The following is a 21,903-nucleotide window of genomic DNA, read 5'->3' as shown; positions in this document are numbered from 1 at the left end:
GGGTGGCCAGGGCAGTCATGTGTGCAGTCCTGAAAAGACTTGGTTTGAGCCTTGCTGTAAGACACAACAGGCAGATGAATAACTGTTCCAAGTTGTATTCTGAGTTCAGTGCATAGCATCATGGCATTTGGGGCAGGCTCTACGGGAGGCAAAGGAAGTGAGAACACCAAGGCCCCCATTCCTGCCCGGAGCGTGGCCATGTGCTTTGAGGGGTGGCCCCATGTGCAGAAGCTGCCTTTATCCTGGCCCAACTGTGGTTCTGTTTTCCTGTGGCTCTGCTTAGAATTAGACTGGAAGTGTGCTCCTAACAATACAGACAGGTATTGTCTGGTGGTTGCTGAAGGTTCCATGCCTGAACAAGAACCTGTATCCATACAGGCTGGCAGGTTTGGTGGCATTGAGAGTATAAATTATGCATGCTTGAAATGAAGTGTATTTTAGTAGCAGATAGCTGAAAAGCCTTGCAATGTACTCCTAATTCAGTGGCATTGCCTTGAGCTGCTCTGAGGCCTCTTTTTTAAATTCAGACATTAGCACAAAGCACACCTCTGACTGCAGGCATTTAAAGATCAACAAGGGCCGAAAAAGCTTTTAAGATCCAGTGAAACCAGGAAAACAACCATGTTGCCTTTCAGTGTCAGGTTAGATTGCCTTCTTATGAGTGCAGCTATTTCAGGTACAGAGTGCTTGGTGGTTTGGGTCTTGTTGTGTGGGGAAAGTGTTGCCCAGAAAACATCTGTTTCCTTCACCTGCAAACCACAATGTGCTGTGAAGAGGCAGGACTGCAGCCACAGAGGCCCAGGGGGACGAAGGAAATCTGGCTCAAAGGGATAAGCATGGTTTTCTGAAACACGGTATCAAAAAGAGCACTTAAAAGGAGAGAATACTTTTAGAGCACACGATACACTGCAAATTGGGCAGGTCAGATTGCTCTTGAGCTTGAAATTCTTCCTGGGTTGCCAGTGCTGTTTTCTTAGCAGCAGTATCTGTGTCCTGCTCAGAACTGCAACGTGAGGAGTTTGTTTTCTTCTTCAGCAATTGTAAAATATTCTGCTTTTCTGTAAAATAACAGGTTGTCTTCTGCATTGTCGGAACTCTGCATGAGCAGAAGAGCTGCTGCTTTCCCTTCTGTGCTCATGTCTTTGTTTTTATCGTACCATTACTGAAGTTCAGATGTAGCTCAACATACGTACTGCAAGTGCAGAACTACACCCTTGACTTGTGAAAACCTGTATAGTATATTTTAAACCAACAGTAGTGTATTAGTGTTGTGTGTTGCCAAATCCCACCTGGTCTTCTGGCCTAAAAATACACAAAAGGTAATGCTCTGGGCAGGGTGGAATTTCAACTGTTTAATCAACTAAATGGTCTTCTAACAGCTGCCTTTTTGTTCTTTCAGAGGATGACATGAATAATTACATCAGTCGCTACTACAATGAACCAAGCAGTGGTAAGTTTTGCTTGATTATCATAAATGTGACCTGTGTTTTTACGCTGCCCTGTGTGCTGTAAACCAGGTAAGGCTGAACAGTGATGCAGATTGATCCATCATGGATCCATCCTCAAAATGAAACCCACCATGACATCTGTTGGTTTGCTCCATGGAAGATTGTACCTGAATAGTAATTCTCTAGTGGCTGAAGGCCCCAAAGTTTGCTCCTGCTGAAGGCGTTCATGGTAGCTTGGAGCTCTGGGAGACGTTAGTTCCCCCGAGGTAGGCTGTCCAGGCTGCAGAGAGGTTCAGATGGACCCGAGAATGAATGGCAGGGACAAAACAAAGGCAGAGAAGTGGAGTGGTGCCTTAGCCCAGTGCTGTGCTGGTTGGCCTGAGTGGGAAGAACCTCAGCAGTGGGCATGGGCCATGACCCGAGCTCCAGTTCAGCCCCTGTGGTCCTGCTGGCACAGGGGCTCTCAGCAGGGCTGGACAGGCAGCAAAGTGGGGAGCACCTCCCTACCTATAGAACACTTACTAGAGAGAGAGAGAGAAGTATAATGTATTATTGATGTGTATCTGCACATATATATAGGGATATATAAAAGTATGTCTGTCTGCATATACACACACACATATATCAAATACGTATATATGTGTGTACATGTATGCATATAATGTATTATATGCATACAGCCCATACATACAGCCCTATATGTAGTATGTGTACGCACAATGAAATATAATCATATATAAAAAGATACATATATCTATATAAAGATGTGTCTGTGTATAGACATACATATTAAATAGAATAAAATGTAGCTATATGTGTATGCATATAAATCTATAATGTATTATATTTTCCTATCCTACGTACATACACAGAAACCCAGATACAAGTATCTATATATAAAAAGATGTAAGTAAAAATACATACTTTTGTACATATACTTGTACAATGTATCTCCAAACACATGCATCCCCATAAATCTGAGAAGATTTATACACACAAAACAGGTATGTGAGTGACTCTATATACGTATAAAGGTGTGTGTGAGAGGCTATGTCTGTATATACATAGATATTTATCTAAATATTAAATACACTAAAATATATAAAGATATGTAAAGGGTGGGGTGTGGGGGAGGAGGAGGGCTGGTCTCATGTAAAAATGTATGTATATGTAGAATGTATTATATATTTATAACCCCGTGTATTCATGCACACACAGATATATACATATTTAGAGATGTATATGTAACATAAGAATAAATGAAAGTGTGTATAACTGTATGGTAGTTAATATATATGTGTATAATGTATCATATATCTATATCCTGGTAGACATATCACATTGATATACAGGTGGAGATATATATATATATATATGCTTATTAAAGACATCTGTTTTTTCATGTATGTATAAAAATGAGACGTGACAAGTGTCTGTGTATATATATATATGTATTATGTATTATAAAATCTGAATGTATGTGTATATATGTCATATATATCTCCATATAGATGTCCACATATATTTGTAGATATATGTGGTTATACACTGAGGTATATATGTCTACATACGTTTCTATATATGTAAAGATCTATAAAGGTGTTTGTGCACAACTGTGTATATACATATTTTATAAGTATTATAAATATGAATATGCATGTAGATATGATTTATATACATTGATATATATACATAAATGTCTGTATACATAAGTCTAAAGATAAGGGGGGACTGTGTATGTATGTATAACCGCATATGCATAGATACGTTGTTAAATACAATAAATATTAAAAGGTCTGTGTGTCACTGTATACTTCTATAGTATGTATAAAGTGTGTGTATACATGTAGAGGTATTAGGTCTGTCTCCATATAGATCCATGGGGTTATAAAAACACATTTGTATGTGAAGATATAAATACATGCATGAGAGGAACTGTTTATCTACAGATATTTAATACTTATAAAAAGTGTTTAAGTGACTGTATATACATGTATTTTTAATATGTACAATATTCTTTACTGTAAGGGTGCTGAGGCACTGGAATGGGTTGCCCAAGGAAGCTGTGAATGCTCCATCCCTGGCAGTGTTCAAGGCCAGGTTGGACAGAGCCTTGGGTGGCATGGTTTAGTGTGAGGTGTCCCTGCCTATGGCAGGGGGGCTGGAACTGGATGATCTTAAGGTCCTTTCCAGCCCACACCATTCCATGATTCTATGTATTTCATACAATACAGATACATACATGTGTGTATCATGTATAGGTATAATGTATTTTATATATATAGGTATAATGTGTTTTATATATATATATTAATTCCCTGTGTAAATATTCCCCCACAGAAAGGAAAAATAAGGGGGTGTGGGAGTGTGTGTGTATGTCTTATTTTAAAATTAGTAAGTTTATATTTTAAAAGGGCTGTGAGAGAGACTGTTCCTATACCTTTTTAATCTCTTATGGAGCAGTGTTATTATGTATAATCTGTTTTACGTGTCTAGTTTACATGTAAACTGTATGAGTGTGTGTATATACATACATAGGTATATGGTATTTTGTATGTAAGTATATCCCTATACAGCCCCTTATATGTGTGTGTATAAAGCCATGTATGTGTGTGTGTATGGAGCCAGATACGAACTTAGATAAAAGATCTGTGTAGCTATATGGCTATTTTATATATGTATAAAATACATGTAAAGCTGTATATGGGTGGGTGGGTATGTGAGAGCCTCTGTATACATGTATGTAGCTTATGTATTAGAAAACCCATGTGATGTGTGTACCTGTGGTGATGCACCCCCCATCCCTTGCGCCATGTCAAGCTCTCAGGAATTCCTATCAAGCCTCTACGTGAGGGGTCGGCGGTGACTCAGCCCTTGACCATAGCTGCACCTCCTGCTCCCTGGCTAAGGCAGGAAGTGAGAACTGGGATAACCAGTCACCGCTGGCCGCCCTGGAATACTCCTTCCCTCAGTGGAGCCTGAGTGGAAAGGCACTGTTGGTACGGGAGGTTTGAAGATGTCTAGTAAGCACTAACTGGGGCTGTGGCTGGGATGGGAATGCGCTGGTGACTAAAGCCCATCATCTTGCAACCCTGTGAACCGTGGTGGCCTTTACTGCTCTCCTGGAGCACATCCCCACATGGGACCATGAGGACCATCCCTGAAAGACAGAACCTGAGGAAGTCCCCCACTTCTGGAGACTTGGCCCTCTCCCCCTGAGGAGAGTCAAGACACAAGAGGAGAACATTTCACTGACTGGAGGGGAGTTTTTAACAGGTACCTTATATATCATCTGTATGTAAATATGTGCTTATGGATTGTTACAGCAACTGCAGCAAATGCTGTTGACTTAGTCAGATGTGCCTTAAAACTGCAGTCTGCTGACACCTGTATCCCTTCAGATGTAAACTGTTGTCCGAGACTAAGATTGGATCCAGCTGCACCTGGGCTCCTCTGGGAGTTTAGAGGGCAAGGGAGTCTAGTCTGAACCTTGTGACTCAACGGGAGGGTCTCCCTTACCCTTTGTGCTCTTGGTCTGTGTCAATCATTTTTAGCTTGATTGTGTATCACTGTTCCTCGGTGTGCTCCCTCCAGGCAGTAACAGGGTGAGCCTTGCTGTCCCCTTCTGTGACCTCACACCTGTATCCATCAATGAAAACTGCCTTTTCTATGATGCTCAGCTTAACCATTCCTCTCACAACACTACCTTGTATTATATGTAAAATGTGTGTATATGTTTAAGTATCTCATAAATGGGGGCACTTGTATATATAAAGATGTGTATATAAAGCCTATATATATATATATATATACACACACACACACATACATAAGTGTCTCTCTACAAATTTTAAATATATGTATATAAAATGTGCACACATAAATTTTAGAGGTACGCGGTATTATTTGTATTTGTGTATCCCTCTGTATACATCCCAATTGTATACATTACATGGCCATATATGAAGATACATGTACATGCACACATGTATGGCTGTTTAAAAATGATGGATGAAAAGGGTGTGAGTGACCACAGCTGTGTATATACATGCGTGCATGTTCATAGGTATACTCTATTCTGTATATCCCATATATACATTCCCCATGTATATACAAATATACACATTTATATATAAAGCATTTTATATATATATATATACACACACACACACATTGTGTACTATATATGGGGAAGATATAGACAGACACATATTCCACATATCTATCCATGTGGATAAATCTGTATGTGAAGATTATGGGTATGCACCTGTATATACACCTCTCTAGTTAACAGGTGTGTGTGTGCACATTTATGCATAGGTATATGGTGTTGGAGATGTACATCTCCATATACATCCCTTAATACAGATACAGAAAAAGGTGTGTATACACATGATTATTACATAATTTTTATGTGCTTTGTTTTATATATTCCTATATTTACATCCCCTGTATATCTATACAGAGTGATGTATCTGTAAACATAAGTATGCACATGTGTGAGAGGGAATGTGCAGGTATGTTCTTTGTAGAGATAATGATACTTATGTAGAAGGATATGTATTATATGGTGCATGTGTCAAATGTCTGTGTGTACATATATGTCTATACATGGGGCTCCTTATACACACACATTCCCCATACCAGTAGGGATAACCTCTATAAATACTGCATGTATATAAAATGTGTGAACAACTATATATATAGATACACAGATATATGGTACTGATGAGGTGTGTGTGCATATATATAGGTAGGTGGTAGTATTTATAGACATATAGCCTTCTGTGTTAATCCCCATTATACAGCTATGATTATCTAGAGATGTGTATATATATGTCAGTAAAGGGGGGAGCCATATACAGGCATAATGTATTTTAAATATATGTATCTGTACACATACATGGAAAAATATAAAGGGAATGGGTGTGTTTAAGAATAAATCTGTATTTAAATAGGGGACTGTTAGAGAGAGCATGTCTGCGTGCATGTGTGTGCATGCTCATGGCTGTGTACACACATGCACCTGTGTCTCTGCATGTCTGTTTGCCTGTGCATGTATGTGTGTGTGTTTGTGTCTGCATGCCTGCACGTGCCTGTGGTTGTGTAAGCATGCGTACATGTCTGTGTGTGTGTTTCCATGCGGCTGCAGTATGTGTGCATGCCTCTGTGCATGTGTCTGGGTCTGCATGCACCTGGGGTTGTGCGTGTCTGTGTATGTGTCTGCATGCATGGCTATGCATGCACGTGTGTGTGTGCTCATCTCAGAGTCTGTCTATCCATGTGTGCTTGTCTGTGTGTGTGTGTCTATTTGTGTCTGTCTACGTTATTGGTGTATGACTGTGTCTGTATACGCATGTGTCTGTGCATTTACATGCGTGTTTGTGTGTGTCTGTGCATGTATGTGAGTCTCTGTCAATCTGTTTCCATCTGCTGTGTGTCTGTGTGCATGTCTGTGTGCGCACATGCCTGTACGTATGTGGCGTTGCATGTGTGCATGAGCATGTGTGCTCTTGTCTGTGTGCAAACGTGTCTGCATGTGCCTGTGCATGCATGCCTGTAGTTGTGCAAGTGCCTCCGTGTATTTGTGTCTGTATGTCTGCCTCTTCATGTGTCAGTGCACCTGTGTCTGTGTGTGGCTTTGTGGGATGCGGAGGACCTGGGGAAAAAGGTAAACACTGTGGGCTGAGGTTAGAACAGTTGTTTAATAGTGGCACAAAATATCACAATATAACAACAGTAGTAACAAGGGGAGAGGGAGAGAGGAGGAAGAAATAAACACCCACCCCCCCATATGGGTATATGGATAAATCACTATATAAAGATGATGTATGTATGAAACAGGTGTGTGTGGGTGAAGGAGGCTTTGTACATACACTTATGTATTATACCTTGTGTGGATGTGCACATACAGTGTTAGCTGTAGCTGTATCTATAGAGATATCCCTATAATCTACTTAGAGATCTATAAAAAGGTGTGTTTGGGTACAGATTTTATATAATTTTATATGTATATAAATGTACACATACATATAGGTGTATAAATACACACATAGATGTATATAAATATATGCATATATGTAAATATATATAAATATGTAATTTTATAGTCAGGCTCACATATGACATAGCTGTCACTGTGTGTGCTCAAGTGTAATATAGTACATATCCATATATATGTATACTCCATGTGTAGCTACACACAAACATATTTATATACAAAGATAAGGCTGTGTGTAGTCTATAGCTAGCTAATGATATGTAGGTAAAAAGGGGAGACTATTATATAGAGTATGTATCAACTCTGTACATATGTATGCATATTGTGTCACATGTGGGCCTCCTAACACCCCCCCAGTATCTGTATGGATAGTTTTATACATGTGTATATGCAACATGTGAGAGACGGGGTACAGACACACACAAACATATATATCATATAGAATGTATGCACATGCATATAGGTATACAGTATTGTTTTAGATGTGCATTTCTCTGTAATTTATCCCCATTCTACATGTGGCTATGGATATAAAGAGACATGTCTGTAAGTGTGTGTAAATATATGGCTATATAAATTGGGGGGGAGGGGGGGCTGTTCCCATATAATTTTTTCTTTATCTCTTAAATGTATATGTGTGTGTATATGTGTATATATATACACACAGAGAAATATACACATATAAAGCTAGACAGGGTGTGTGTATTCTGCTTAATGAGAGGCAATTATATGTATTTGAAGGGAGGACAATGCATTGTATTGTATATAAAAATATCTACATTTATAGGTATTATACAAGGGGTCTTATATACACAGACACATTCCCTTTAGCTATATGTATCTCTTTATACAGAGATATCTTTGTATAAAGACTATATAAAGGGGAAGGTCTGGGGAGAGGAGAGACTATATATATATATCTATGTATTTTATGCATGTGTGTACATATATATAGGTATATGATAGAGATGTGTATATATAATATATTGGAGCATACATATATGGATACTGCATCTGCACGTGTGTATAATTTAAAAGCTGTATAAAAAGGGGGGTTTGTGTTCATATATAGATATGATGTGTAATATTTGTATATCCCTTTTTATACATTCTCCATTTATATACATATACATAAATATTTCTAGATAAAGACAAGTGCAAAACAGAGAGCAAGTGCATGTATATTCTGTTTAAAGATAATTAAATGAATTTAAAGGGGGTACTATGTATATGTGTGGGTATATAGATATAAAAGATGTCTGTACATATCTAGGTATAACATATTACATATGGGGATTATAGAGACATATATATTCCTATATAGAGAGATAAATCTCTGTATAAAGATTATGAATATATAAAGGAGGGGACAGGGATTGTGTATCTTAGACACACCTATATATTATGAAGTACACATATGTATATTAGCCAGATTAAAAACTGTATAAATAAGGGGAGCATGTGCATTCATATATAGGTATGATGTATTATATATGTATATTCCTCTCTCTCTCTCTCTCTCTATATATATATATATACACATTCCCATGGCTGTAGACACTTATCTACAATATGACAGTGTTGTGTGTGTAGTCTAACAGTAGATAATTACATGTATTTAAAAGCGGGACACTGTAGTATACTTATCAAATGTTTGTGTGTACATATGTAAATACACCGTATTCTATATGCAGTTCCTTATAACTATATATAGAGTATGTGTGTGTGAGCAGCTTGTGAAGATACCTACATTGTCTGTGTGTGTGCACGTGTGTGTATACATACACATTTGCTTAGAAAAAGGAGTATTTAATGACAAGTACATGGAGGTACTTGGAGGGGGGAGACAGACCATGTAGCTGTGTTTGTGAAGGCAAAGAAAGATCTGTGCATATATCCATATAGGTTTAATGTATGATATATAGAGCTCCATTATATATACACACACATTTCTTCATATCTATATGGGTATATACAAAGATTGTGTGTATATAAAAATGTGACTGTGTGTGTATATACATTTAATACGTATCTATGTAAACATTTAAATAGTATCACATACATCTATATGTTAATAGCCCTCTCCTACATCCTGATTGTACATGGATATACAGAAGATGTGTTCATCTAGGCCCAGGGATATATATTTCTTTTTAAAGCTGTATTAAGTAAAGGGTTTTGGGGTATGTAATAATGTATAGATATATTTTCATATATATACACACACACACTGAATTTATATACATTATTTGCACAGACACACAACATGTACGTATGTAATGGGGGTGTGTGTGTGTAGTTAGAGAATATATAATTATAGATGTGTATGTATGCACACTTTATATAATATGTATACACAGCTGGAGGTATATTATTTATAGATGTATATACCCATTTTGTATATGTGGCTACATGTGTCTGTAAAGCTGGGTGTATCTATATGTGTGTGTATCTATATGCACATGTATCTAAAGCAAGCCCTGTAACTAAGGGGGAGGTGGTACATACATAGCTATATTACGTAGGTAAGTATGAAGCAGAGAAGCTCTAGGTGAGGGCAGTATGCACTCTACTCGCGGGCTGTGGCCCTCCCCACCGGCAGTACTCACTGCTCTCTGCTCTCTTCCCTGCAGACAGCGGTGTTCCTGAGGCAGCCATCTGCGTGGTCACCACCGCCGCCATTGACGTCCATCACCCCAACATCTCCTCCGACCTCTTCACGGTGGAGGTGCCAATGCGCCTGGGCAGCACCGGGACGTCCGCCAGCATCACATCGGGCAGCGCCTCGCGCTCCACCGTCAGCTCAGGCACACAGGCCTGCAGCGAGAGCAGCCAGACGCTGGGCTCCTCCCCAGACTGCAGCACGGCCTGCGAGGACACTGCTGAGGCCGGTGCTGCCCCACGGGCTGACCTCGCGCCCACGCGGCAGCGGGTGGCCCACGCCATGGTGCAGGAGCTGCTCTCATCCCTCTCGGAAGAGGCCTGCCTGGCGCAGAAGGGGCTGGATCCTGTTAACCTGAAGCTGCCCAGCCCGGCAGGCTCGGCAGCGTCCAGCCCCAACCTGGGCCACCGCCTCAGTGTCTATAACTGCAGGAACCAGGAGAGCCTCAACGTGTTCCAGCTCAAGCCACTCATCGACTGCCCACAGCCTGCCCCACTGATTGATGACAAGTTTGGTGCGCTCGGGCCCCCAGAGCCACAGCTGGGCAGGGTTCCCAAGGCATAAGGAGAGCCTGGGGGCAAGGGACAGCTGTGGGGACACGCTCACTGTGCCAGGACACATGGCTGCCACAGGCAAGGTGGCACTGCACTGCTGGAGGCAACCTGTGGCATCTCCTGCAGCTGGGGGACGAGCCACCCTCACCTCTACCTGCCAGTGCTCTGATGGTGCGTGATGGACCTGCCATGCCACCAGCTCTGGGCCAGCTGCGACCTACGGTGTCCTCTGGGGCACAACGGACCTTCCAGCAGTCTTGGGCCAACACGGACCCACAGTGCCTGCGGAGACAGACAGACAGTGAACCTGGCCCAGGGGCAGGACAGAGCTGCTGGACAGCTTGGGCCCAGCCTGGCCCCCAGCCTGAGCACGGCTGGGAAGGGGAATGGGGAACAAGAATAAACACTGAGAAACAGACACTGCCTCCTGCCTCGTATCCCTTGTTCCCTTTCCTCCCTTCTCTTACCTGCCTTCCCCGTCTTCCTTTCTTCCACTCCATGCACCAACTCACTGTCCACCAAAAGAAAGAACCCACCACCACGGTGACCCCACCTCTTTCCAGTACAATCCTTTATTTGTCCTTATTCTCCACCCCAGCTCCAGTGCAGGGTCCATCCCCGTCACTCACTTCTTCTTCAGGAGCTCCGTCATCTCTGGCACCGCCTGCAAACACCAGTGCTGGGCTAGGGTGTGCTCTCCCTCTGAACCCCCCCCCAAGTTCTCCCCCTGCAGCACCCAGCCCCCCATTATGCTCCCCACCCTCCCACCCCTCATGCTCAGCACAGCACTCCAGGGGCTGTGGGTCACCCCAGCTCACAGCCCTCCCCACTTCTCTCCTGCTGAATAAAGCTGATTAATTATTTAAGAGCGCTGCATTTCCATTAGGTGGAAATAATGCATTCGTACAAAATTTATTAAGGAAATTGTCTACATGGTGTTTCTTCAGCATGCGACTCTGGCTCGCGGGAAGGCCCGTGCTCGCGCCGAGCCAGCGCGCACTACTGCGGCAACGGCATTAAGTGCTGGCAGCGGTTCTGCCCGCACCGCTCACCGAGCCCCGGCACGCTCCCGCCAGGCACACGTGTGGCCGAGTGCACACACGTGCCATAGGCGGGTGCGCATGGGCTGGCTCACAGCACTGCTCTCCCAGAGCTGCAAGCTCCTCACGAGCAGCAGCCCAGGCAAAAGTCATGACTGCTCCTGCCACCAGCACTGCGAAGTCGTACTTCATGAAGCTTAAAAACAGATGCGAGCACCTATGTGCTGTTAGAATGGCTCACGGCCAGGAAACTAGAACAGAGCAGCCTGGCTGTGACACCCCCAGCGCACCTGACTGACGGCTTCTATGTGCAGGGATCCAATTTTAAACATGAAAATAAATCAGAAAGCAAATTCTTCACCAAACCCACCTAAGGCAGACTTCACAATACAATCTGGTCAGTGATCGCTGAGCATTGCTAGCCCAATGAACCAGTTATCCCACACAGCTCCATGTTTAGCCTCACCTGAAATAAGTCTGCCACCAGGCCAAAGTCTGCCACTTGGAATATTGGAGCTTCTGGGTCCTTGTTAATAGCAACAATGGTCTGCAAGAAACAGTAAATCACCATGTGAAAATTTTATATATATATAAACAAAGAGATAGAGATCAATGTCTAGGGCTGGCTCACATTGACAGGCCTTATTCAGGAAGCCAAACTAAGTTTTTCCCAAGCCCCTACAAGCAGAAGACAGGGCTAGCAGCATTTTAACATCTTGTCCTCCTCAAAAAACAAATTAACCACCAGCAACAACCACATCCCCCCTAAAACTCCATCTCAGCTCCCTGCATACATCAGGGCTATCCTCCCCTGTCGAGGAGTCTAGAAACAAAATACTACAAATGATTACCTGCCAGCTCTAAGCACCATCATCACAGAAATAACTCATTTAAAACCAGCACAATATAAGCTGTGCCTGAAGGGACACATCATTTGGTTTGTCGCACAGCAGAAAACCGCAGATGGTGGAAACCCCAATGCATTGGTCCAGGTAAACGTGTCTTGGTTCAAACTCTGCCACCCAGGTAAATCATTCTGTAACTTCTGAAACAGCGTCTCACAAAACAAACACACACGGGTGTCCCCCTCAAAATCTACACCAGGATGGTGAGCACTCCATAAAGGATGGCGGGGGGGAGGACAGGAGCTTGTGAAATGAGCCTTGCACCAGTGTGGGGTGAAAGCACAGCACTCCACTACTGCCTTTTCATCCTGAGCTGCTTTGAGCTGCTCCCAGCCTCTTCAGCCAGCTCTAGCCCTGCAGCTGTGTGTGTGACACACACAGACCTGTCCTTCCCAGGCAGCCACAGCTCCTGCCTCTCCCTCCCCTGACTGTACTCATGCACCAGACTCCACAGCTCAGTAGCACACACCTCATGGCAGTCACTCAGAGGCAGAAGCCTGCAAACCCTGGGGGGTAAGGCCCCATAAACGTTTCTTTTATTCTCAGGCCATCTGTACCCTGTGACTCGCTATAAAGAAGGACCACGGCATAAATGCAAGAAGGAAGCACCTGCAGCAGAGCCCTGCTGCTGCCCTCCTGCCACACTCTGCAGTAATGCTTCCCCCAGTCTTCTTCCCGAAGTTCATTGGCTTTAGTTCAGTTCCCCCCTTTGTGCACTCAAGCCTCCAGTGACAGTTCCACAGCGCAAAGCGGCAAAACCCAGGTGGTATCTGCTCAATAAAGACCTGAACTATCCTCTGAGGCCCCACCATGCTCTGCAGAACCCATCACAGGGCACAACACCCAACGCTGAGGGAAGGAGGCCACCTGGGGCCTGCCGCCCCTGTCCTTGTCACCAAAAAGGCAAAGACACCAATTGCTTGTAAAACTGTTTTCATCTTTAGTTTGGCAGCCCAGTTCTTCCTTAGTCTCCATTCATTAGCTAAAATAACTTCACATGAATGGCTTTGGATGGAAAGGACCTTAAGATCATCCAGTTCAAGCCCCTGCCACCTGGTTCTCCACCTCATCACTAGATCAGAGCTTCCACAGCAAGAAGCAAATGCATCACCCTGCTTGCAGCTGACCTTTGCGAGTTTACATCTGTTAGAAAGAGAAGCTGCTGCAACTGCCCCATGAGGGAATGGAAAAGGAGGAAAGCAAGCAGCGCCGATTCTCCATGTCTCCTCTAAAGCTGCATTTCCTACCTTGCTGTAAAAGGACAAATAAATTATACATCTCACTTGGCAGAAAGCATCTGACGTAGCCTGAAGTGTCCAAATTCACAATGCCAGACAATTCACAGTGCTGAGGGAAGAGAGGGGGACACTCCAGAGCTCTCCCATGGCTGTGCAATGCTTTGTGTTTGTAAGAGCTGCATCTTTTCAGTAACTACACATCTACGCTCTGGCTAAAGGGAAAGCAAACACAATTCAAACTGAATGTCTCAGCACATTTGTTTACACCAGAAAACCTACGAGATACGGGAGCAATGGAACCGTTACGTACAGATCTCATAGCCACACACTCCACGTGTCCTCATTTCCTGTGAGGGAACACCTCAATATCCAATATGGAATTGGAAAAGCTAAAAAAAATAGAGGTTTTGCTATTACGCTACAGGACAATTATTGCTGCCCAAGAGTTCTTATTCAAAGGTAATTCTGGCACGTGAAGTCATCTATTCCTGTTAACAGCCTTTACTGTGATAAGGCAGGAGGCGAGTACAGAAAGGGTCAGATTCCAGTTTCAAGCAGCTCTGAATGCACCTTTCTCAGGCAATGGCTGACACTAATCCCCGCTGCCCACCTTCTCCCCCACCCCAAAGCACAGCTGGAGAACACGCATCCCAAAACAAAGACACTCTTAACAATACTGTGGCTCATCAGCCCTGGATTGGAGGATCAGATGGAGGCTCCACAGGGGTGCTGTACCCCAAATCCAGCTCTCATGATTTTCCCCTCCAAAATATGTAAAGGATATATGCGAAAAGCACTCAACTGCAAGGCAGCACAGACCATCCCACACACAGGCTGGCTCCTGAGAACAACCCCAGTCCCATCCAGCCATGTAAACTCGCTAGTCTGTCACTGGCTAAATGCAGGGATCTGCCTGTGCATATCTGCGAGCCTTTTCCTCGGCTTCAGAAGCTGTTCAAAGTTCTGGGCTTGGTTCCTGCCAGAAAGCACAAGGTCAGTTCCTGGAAATAGAAAAAACTACATATCCTCTTTCTAAAAGGATCTGTGGGAGGCGAGGACAACCCACAGGGGTTTATGTCTGGCCCTGGACCGTGTGATGCAGCAGGTAATTCTGCTCCTCTTCCCCAACACGGCACCGTGGATCCAGCAGGCATCTCCCACCCCGCATTATGTGCTTAGGCAACTAATGAGTTAAACCTTTTAAAGTTTTACTGCCCGTTTATAATAGGTTTCCATTTGAATGGCTAAATGCAGGAATGTCAGAGGCATCTTTTACTTTATGGAATCCTAAGTTCATAATTCAGATTGCACATTGTTATGCATGAATTACTATGTCATCCTCTGAAACAAACACAACTGGAGCTATTGTATAGAATTCAGGCACACATGGGTTTGTTGGGTTTTAAATAAGCAAAGTCAATTAGCTGCTGCTACTCACTGCTTTGGGCTGTGGAGCAATGCATTTCCTGGTTAGGTGTTTTCCACAGTATCTGGTTTTGGCAAGGCTGAGAGGACTGACATGTTTTAAAGCAGACAAACCGGCTATTTTAACGCTTAAAAACCTGGAAAACTGGCTAATGTACTGATGTAAAAGCAAGGAAGTCCCCTCCTTTCCTTCCTCAGCAATCTCTTCCAGCACACCCATCTTTACATACCTTGCTGTCTTTCATTCCAGCCAAGTGTTGGATCGCTCCAGATATTCCCACAGCAATATAAAGTTCCTAGACAAAAACAAAAGTGAGGCATTTTTGGTACCCGTGACAGTTTCCTTCAGCTCTCTCTCTTACTCAGCACCAATTCCATGCAGTAGTTTTTACATTACAGAAGGTGTCAGTATTACAGGCAGTTGATGATTGGTTCCCTTCCCCACTTGGGGATTCTCCATTTACAGTTGGATCCCAGAGGAGCAGCTGGCAAACACTGGTGAGAAAAGAAAAACAGGTAAAGGCTGCATCAAGCCTTAGACACTGCTCAGCTAGCAGACGGCACTCAGTGACCCTGGTGATTCCCAGCACAAGTATTAACCAAGATAACATATGGATAATGCAGTTGCCTGAAGAGAAACCCTAGGCTTTTGTTTGCAGCCTTTTGGATCCTTTAAATAAGACAGAATGCACAAAGCTGAAATTCAGATGTTCATACTGGCAGGACAAAACACCTGAGATCCTGAAGCTGGCTAGTGCACTTGTAGTGACAGAACCACAGAATGGTTTGGGATGTGTCCTGGGTTCAGCAGTAGCACTCATTTTTCCCCTTCTTGGTAGCTGGTGCAGTGCAGTGTTTTGACTTTCAGCTTGGGAACAGAGCTGATAGTGATGTTTAGGTTTGGCCAAGGACTCTGTGAGCCTCATGCTCTGCCAGGGAGGAGGGGAAGCCAGGAGGAAGCAGAGACAGGACACCTGACCCAAACTGACCAAAGAGGTATTCCATACCACAGCACGTCATGCCCAGGATGTAACTGGGAGTGAGCCGGAAGGGCTGGGAGACTGCAGGGTTGGAGGAGGTATCGGTCAGAGCTTGGTCGGGCTGGGGGGGCGAGTTATCGGTCGGCTGGTGGTGAGATGATGTATTCTCTTCCCTTGTTATTTCCTGTATCATTATTATCATTGGTGGTAGCAGTAGTGATCTGTGTTATACCTTAGTTACTAAACTGTTCTTATCTCAACCTGTGGGAGTTGCATTCTTTTCGATTTTCCTCTCCGTCCCTCCGAGAGCAGGGGGAGGGCAAGAAAAGGGGGGGGAGTGAGCGAACGAATTACCTGACTGGGTTTAAACCACGACAGTTCTTTTTGGCGCCCAACGTGGGGCACGAAGGGTTGAGATAACGACAGATTTGACTGGATTAATAGTCACTCGTCACAATGCTGATTTATTGGCTCTCAGAGTTGTTCCTCTTGATCTCACAGCTTCAGAATGTTGTAACTTACGTAGAGCCGGTATTTGCTGTGTTGGTGTTTATCAAGTGTGGGGCCTGGGCTAAGGTTCTTGTCTCACTGTGCTTTATGGCAATGGCTTGTAATACGGGCGGGCTCCAGCAGCAGGGCGGGACGGACGTGGCCGTGGACTTGTACCTGGCCGTCCGGCTGCTCTTCACCGTCCTGGCCCTCACCCTACTCTCCATCTTCGTGAGGCTGCGGGGAGCCGAGGGGGAGCGGCCCCGGGAGCCGGCGGCAGCCGAACCGGCCCGGGAGAGCGGCCCCGGGGACCAAGCGGCGGCGGGAGCGGGGCCGGAGGCCGCGAGGGGACGGCTGCGGGTGGAGGAGGTCGGGGCGGTCGAGGAGCAGAACGAAGGGGCTGCCGAGCAGCGGGAGAAGGCGGCGGAGGAGCCGAGCCCCGCGGAAGAGCCGAGCCCCGCGGCCGAGCCGAGCCCCGCGGCCGAGCCCAGCCCCGCGACGGCCGAGAGCGTTTCCCGGAAGCCGCCCGCCGAGCCCCAGGAGGATGCAGGAGACCACGCAGCATTTCCCAGCAAGGCAGAGGAGGAAGAGCTGGACTCAGGAAAAGAGAAGCTGGCGGTGGGAGAGCCGGCAAGCACAGCAGCTACACCAGCCCCAGTGACAAGTACAGCAGCTACACCAGCCCCAGTGACAAGTACAGCAGCATCGTGTGAGAGTTCTGAAGGTTTTGAATGGCCTTTGGGTGTCCTTGGGACCTGCCTGCTGATTGTGATGGGGATCAGCATGTTGGCACACACACAGACTGTGTTCTACCCACCACCATTTTGTCTGATCTCAAAAGTTAAGCAGAGTCAGGTTTGGGTCTTGTCTGGGGTTAGACGACGATATGGGGGGACCAAGAGATTTTCCCCAAGGCTGGACAGTCATGAGTGGCAGGGCGTGTGGGACAGTATGGGCAACTATGTAGTCCACTGGGCCCCTCCAGTGCTTTGGAAGCATTGGAGATGGAAGGCAGCTCTATGGAGTCCCCAGCAACAAGCTGCAGAAACTGCTGAAGGGGACAGTGAATTATTTTGAGCCTGGTGGGCCCATGGCACTTCAAGCCATCAGAGCAGAGATGCAACATGGAGATGGACTCATGATCGAGGGGTGGACTTAGCAATGGACACTATTGCCCAGGTTATTCACGAGTGTGAACACTGCACACAGTCTCTCCTGCTCTGGAAGACTGTTACAAGAGATGGAGCCTGACATCATGGACCAGATGGACTCAGCAGCTTTATAGGGACTGGTCCATGCACTAAGATAAGAGTGCACTGAGATAAGAGTGATGGTATATTGAAAATGGGGGATCTGAGCATGACGTGAATGGTATGGAATAAGGGGTGGATAATGTCCTGGGTTCAGCAGTAGCACTCATTTTTCCCCTTCTTGGTAGCTGGTGCAGTGCAGTGTTTTGACTTTCAGCTTGGGAACAGAGCTGATAGTGATGTTTAGGTTTGGCCAAGGACTCTGTGAGCCTCATGCTCTGCCAGGGAGGAGGGGAAGCCAGGAGGAAGCAGAGACAGGACACCTGACCCAAACTGACCAAAGAGGTATTCCATACCACAGCACGTCATGCCCAGGATGTAACTGGGAGTGAGCCGGAAGGGCTGGGAGACTGCAGGGTTGGAGGAGGTATCGGTCAGAGCTTGGTCGGGCTGGGGGGGCGAGTTATCGGTCGGCTGGTGGTGAGATGATGTATTCTCTTCCCTTGTTATTTCCTGTATCATTATTATCATTGGTGGTAGCAGTAGTGATCTGTGTTATACCTTAGTTACTAAACTGTTCTTATCTCAACCTGTGGGAGTTGCATTCTTTTCGATTTTCCTCTCCGTCCCTCCGAGAGCAGGGGGAGGGCAAGAAAAGGGGGGGAGTGAGCGAACGAATTACCTGACTGGGTTTAATCCATGACAGTTCTTTTTGGAGCCCAACGTGGGGCACGAAGGGTTGAGATAACGACAGATTTGACTGGATTAATAGTCACTCGTCACAATGCTGATTTATTGGCTCTCAGAGTTGTTCCTCTTGATCTCACAGCTTCAGAATGTTGTAACTTACGTAGAGCCGGTATTTGCTGTGTTGGTGTTTATCAAGTGTGGGGCCTGGGCTAAGGTTCTTGTCTCACTGTGCTTTATGGCAATGGCTTGTAATACGGGCGGGCTCCAGCAGCAGGGCGGGACGGACGTGGCCGTGGACTTGTACCTGGCCGTCCGGCTGCTCTTCACCGGCCTGGCCCTCACCCTACTCTCCATCTTCGTGAGGCTGCGGGGAGCCGAGGGGGAGCGGCCCCGGGAGCCGGCGGCAGCCGAACCGGCCCGGGAGAGCGGCCCCGGGGACCAAGCGGCGGCGGGAGCGGGGCCGGAGGCCGCGAGGGGACGGCTGCGGGTGGAGGAGGTCGGGGCGGTCGAGGAGCAGAACGAAGGGGCTGCCGAGCAGCGGGAGAAGGCGGCGGAGGAGCCGAGCCCCGCGGAAGAGCCGAGCCCCGCGGCCGAGCCGAGCCCCGCGGCCGAGCCCAGCCCCGCGACGGCCGAGAGCGTTTCCCGGAAGCCGCCCGCCGAGCCCCAGGAGGATGCAGGAGACCACGCAGCATTTCCCAGCAAGGCAGAGGAGGAAGAGCTGGACTCAGGAAAAGAGAAGCTGGCGGTGGGAGAGCCGGCAAGCACAGCAGCTACACCAGCCCCAGTGACAAGTACAGCAGCTACACCAGCCCCAGTGACAAGTACAGCAGCATCGTGTGAGAGTTCTGAAGGTTTTGAATGGCCTTTGGGTGTCCTTGGGACCTGCCTGCTGATTGTGATGGGGATCAGCATGTTGGCACACACACAGACTGTGTTCTACCCACCACCATTTTGTCTGATCTCAAAAGTTAAGCAGAGTCAGGTTTGGGTCTTGTCTGGGGTTAGACGACGATATGGGGGGACCAAGAGATTTTCCCCAAGGCTGGACAGTCATGAGTGGCAGGGCGTGTGGGACAGTATGGGCAACTATGTAGTCCACTGGGCCCCTCCAGTGCTTTGGAAGCATTGGAGATGGAAGGCAGCTCTATGGAGTCCCCAGCAACAAGCTGCAGAAACTGCTGAAGGGGACAGTGAATTATTTTGAGCCTGGTGGGCCCATGGCACTTCAAGCCATCAGAGCAGAGATGCAACATGGAGATGGACTCATGATCGAGGGGTGGACTTAGCAATGGACACTATTGCCCAGGTTATTCACGAGTGTGAACACTGCACACAGTCTCTCCTGCTCTGGAAGACTGTTACAAGAGATGGAGCCTGACATCATGGACCAGATGGACTCAGCAGCTTTATAGGGACTGGTCCATGCACTAAGATAAGAGTGCACTGAGATAAGAGTGATGGTATATTGAAAATGGGGGATCTGAGCATGACGTGAATGGTATGGAATAAGGGGTGGATAATGTCCTGGGTTCAGCAGTAGCACTCATTTTTCCCCTTCTTGGTAGCTGGTGCAGTGCAGTGTTTTGACTTTCAGCTTGGGAACAGAGCTGATAGTGATGTTTAGGTTTGGCCAAGGACTCTGTGAGCCTCATGCTCTGCCAGGGAGGAGGGGAAGCCAGGAGGAAGCAGAGACAGGACACCTGACCCAAACTGACCAAAGAGGTATTCCATACCACAGCACGTCATGCCCAGGATGTAACTGGGAGTGAGCCGGAAGGGCTGGGAGACTGCAGGGTTGGAGGAGGTATCGGTCAGAGCTTGGTCGGGCTGGGGGGGCGAGTTATCGGTCGGCTGGTGGTGAGATGATGTATTCTCTTCCCTTGTTATTTCCTGTATCATTATTATCATTGGTGGTAGCAGTAGTGATCTGTGTTATACCTTAGTTACTAAACTGTTCTTATCTCAACCTGTGGGAGTTGCATTCTTTTCGATTTTCCTCTCCGTCCCTCCGAGAGCAGGGGGAGGGCAAGAAAAGGGGGGGGAGTGAGCGAACGAATTACCTGACTGGGTTTAAACCACGACAGGATGGAAGGAACATCAAAGCTCAAGCATCAAAGCTCAAAGTTGGCAGTTCCAACCCCCTGCCAAGGGCAGGGACACCTTCCACTGGAGCAGCTTGCTCCAAGCCCCATCCAACCTGGCCTTGAACACTGACAGGGAACAGGCAATGTTCCCATGACCTAAAGCTTTTCTTCCCCTAGTCACGATCAGCTCCTGCACAGGATGAGTAGAGAAGTGCTCCCCAGGTAGGCACCACCACTTACACACTTTGGGGCTCCCAACCTCTCATCACCAAAGCGACTTCAGTTCAAAATAAACATTTACAGGCAAACAGACCTACATCTACAGTTTTAACTCGCAGCACAGAAGTCTCTTTCCCCTCAGACTGACAATCACCTACCCAAGCCCAAGCGTGTTTTCAGCTCCATGACAGTCTTCCCACCACCGCAAGCCAAAGGAGCAGTCAAACCTCGGCTGTTTAACTACCTAATTTTACAGAAGAAAACCAAAGTATTTTTCACCAGCTCACCCAATGAGAGGAAACTTTAACACTCAAAACTGGGAGGGGGGGTGGGGGGAAATCATGTCAGAGCTGATTCAAGGTGGTATTTCTATACACTTAGAAAAGGCACAACCTCAAATACTAAAAGAATTTCTCTTTTCAGAATACCAAGGTTGGTCCATAGTTAAGAACGTACAAATCTAATCCAAGACATTATTTTGGGGGCCAGGCAGGGTAAGAGGGTCAAAAACTCTTCTCCCTGCGCAACTGAGGATGTACATTACAGTTAAGTGGCTTTTAACATGATGGAACAAAGCACAGCTGTGAAACAGGCACCTACAGAAGAGGCTGGCAAATGAGGCTGTTCAGCCACAGAGACCATGCAGACTGCTTCTGCCATACAGACCTGACAGTCATTGTATCAGTTACAGAAAGAAAGAAGATTGCTTTCTGATGTTTCTACAGCTACAAATTTTACCCACCACATTGGTTTTTAAACAGGAATAGATAAATAAAAGCTATGAAGCCTTCCTACACTTTTCTACAAAAGCCATCTCTTGCAAAAATTGAAAGAGAAGGAAACCAGCAGGAACAAAGTATTTCCTATGAAAAAAGCTTGCTTTGAAACTGAAACACAGAATCCAGTCTATGTATTTCC

The 21,903-nt window shown here is 45.9% G+C and overlaps 2 protein-coding genes across 7 annotated transcripts in view; one reads left to right on the top strand and one right to left on the bottom strand.

Moving 5' to 3' along the window:
* TMEM266 (transmembrane protein 266) overlaps positions 1–11,083 on the top strand; it is an 86,854-nt gene extending 75,771 nt beyond the window's left edge. For all 4 annotated transcript variants that reach the window (XM_062612244.1, XM_062612245.1, XM_062612242.1 and 1 more), the window contains 2 exons: positions 1,400–1,450; positions 10,083–11,083. In XM_062612244.1, the coding sequence (XP_062468228.1) occupies positions 1,400–1,450; positions 10,083–10,675 (644 nt within the window). In that variant the 3' untranslated portion in view covers positions 10,676–11,083. The remainder of the gene's footprint in view (positions 1–1,399; positions 1,451–10,082) is intronic.
* Positions 11,084–11,221: 138 nt separating this feature from the next.
* Positions 11,222–21,903, bottom strand: part of ETFA (electron transfer flavoprotein subunit alpha) — a 37,319-nt gene continuing 26,637 nt past the window's right edge. For all 3 annotated transcript variants that reach the window (XR_009963512.1, XM_062612253.1, XM_062612252.1), the window contains 3 exons: positions 15,504–15,569; positions 12,172–12,252; positions 11,222–11,329 (listed from right to left, as the gene is read on the bottom strand). Coding sequence is in view for 2 of the 3 variants with exons in the window: in XM_062612253.1 (XP_062468237.1) it covers positions 11,291–11,329; positions 12,172–12,252; positions 15,504–15,569 (186 nt within the window). In the remaining variant the exon portion in view is untranslated. The remainder of the gene's footprint in view (positions 11,330–12,171; positions 12,253–15,503; positions 15,570–21,903) is intronic.

Source organism: Pezoporus occidentalis, unplaced genomic scaffold (genome assembly GCF_034315485.1).
Source record: "Pezoporus occidentalis ecotype Australia unplaced genomic scaffold, CSIRO_AGI_Poc_V1 ctg159, whole genome shotgun sequence".
In the NCBI taxonomy this organism is placed as follows: domain Eukaryota; kingdom Metazoa; phylum Chordata; class Aves; order Psittaciformes; family Psittacidae; genus Pezoporus; species Pezoporus occidentalis.
The sequence above is the reverse complement of the archived record's forward strand: the minus strand, read 5'-3'. Positions and strand labels throughout refer to the sequence as shown.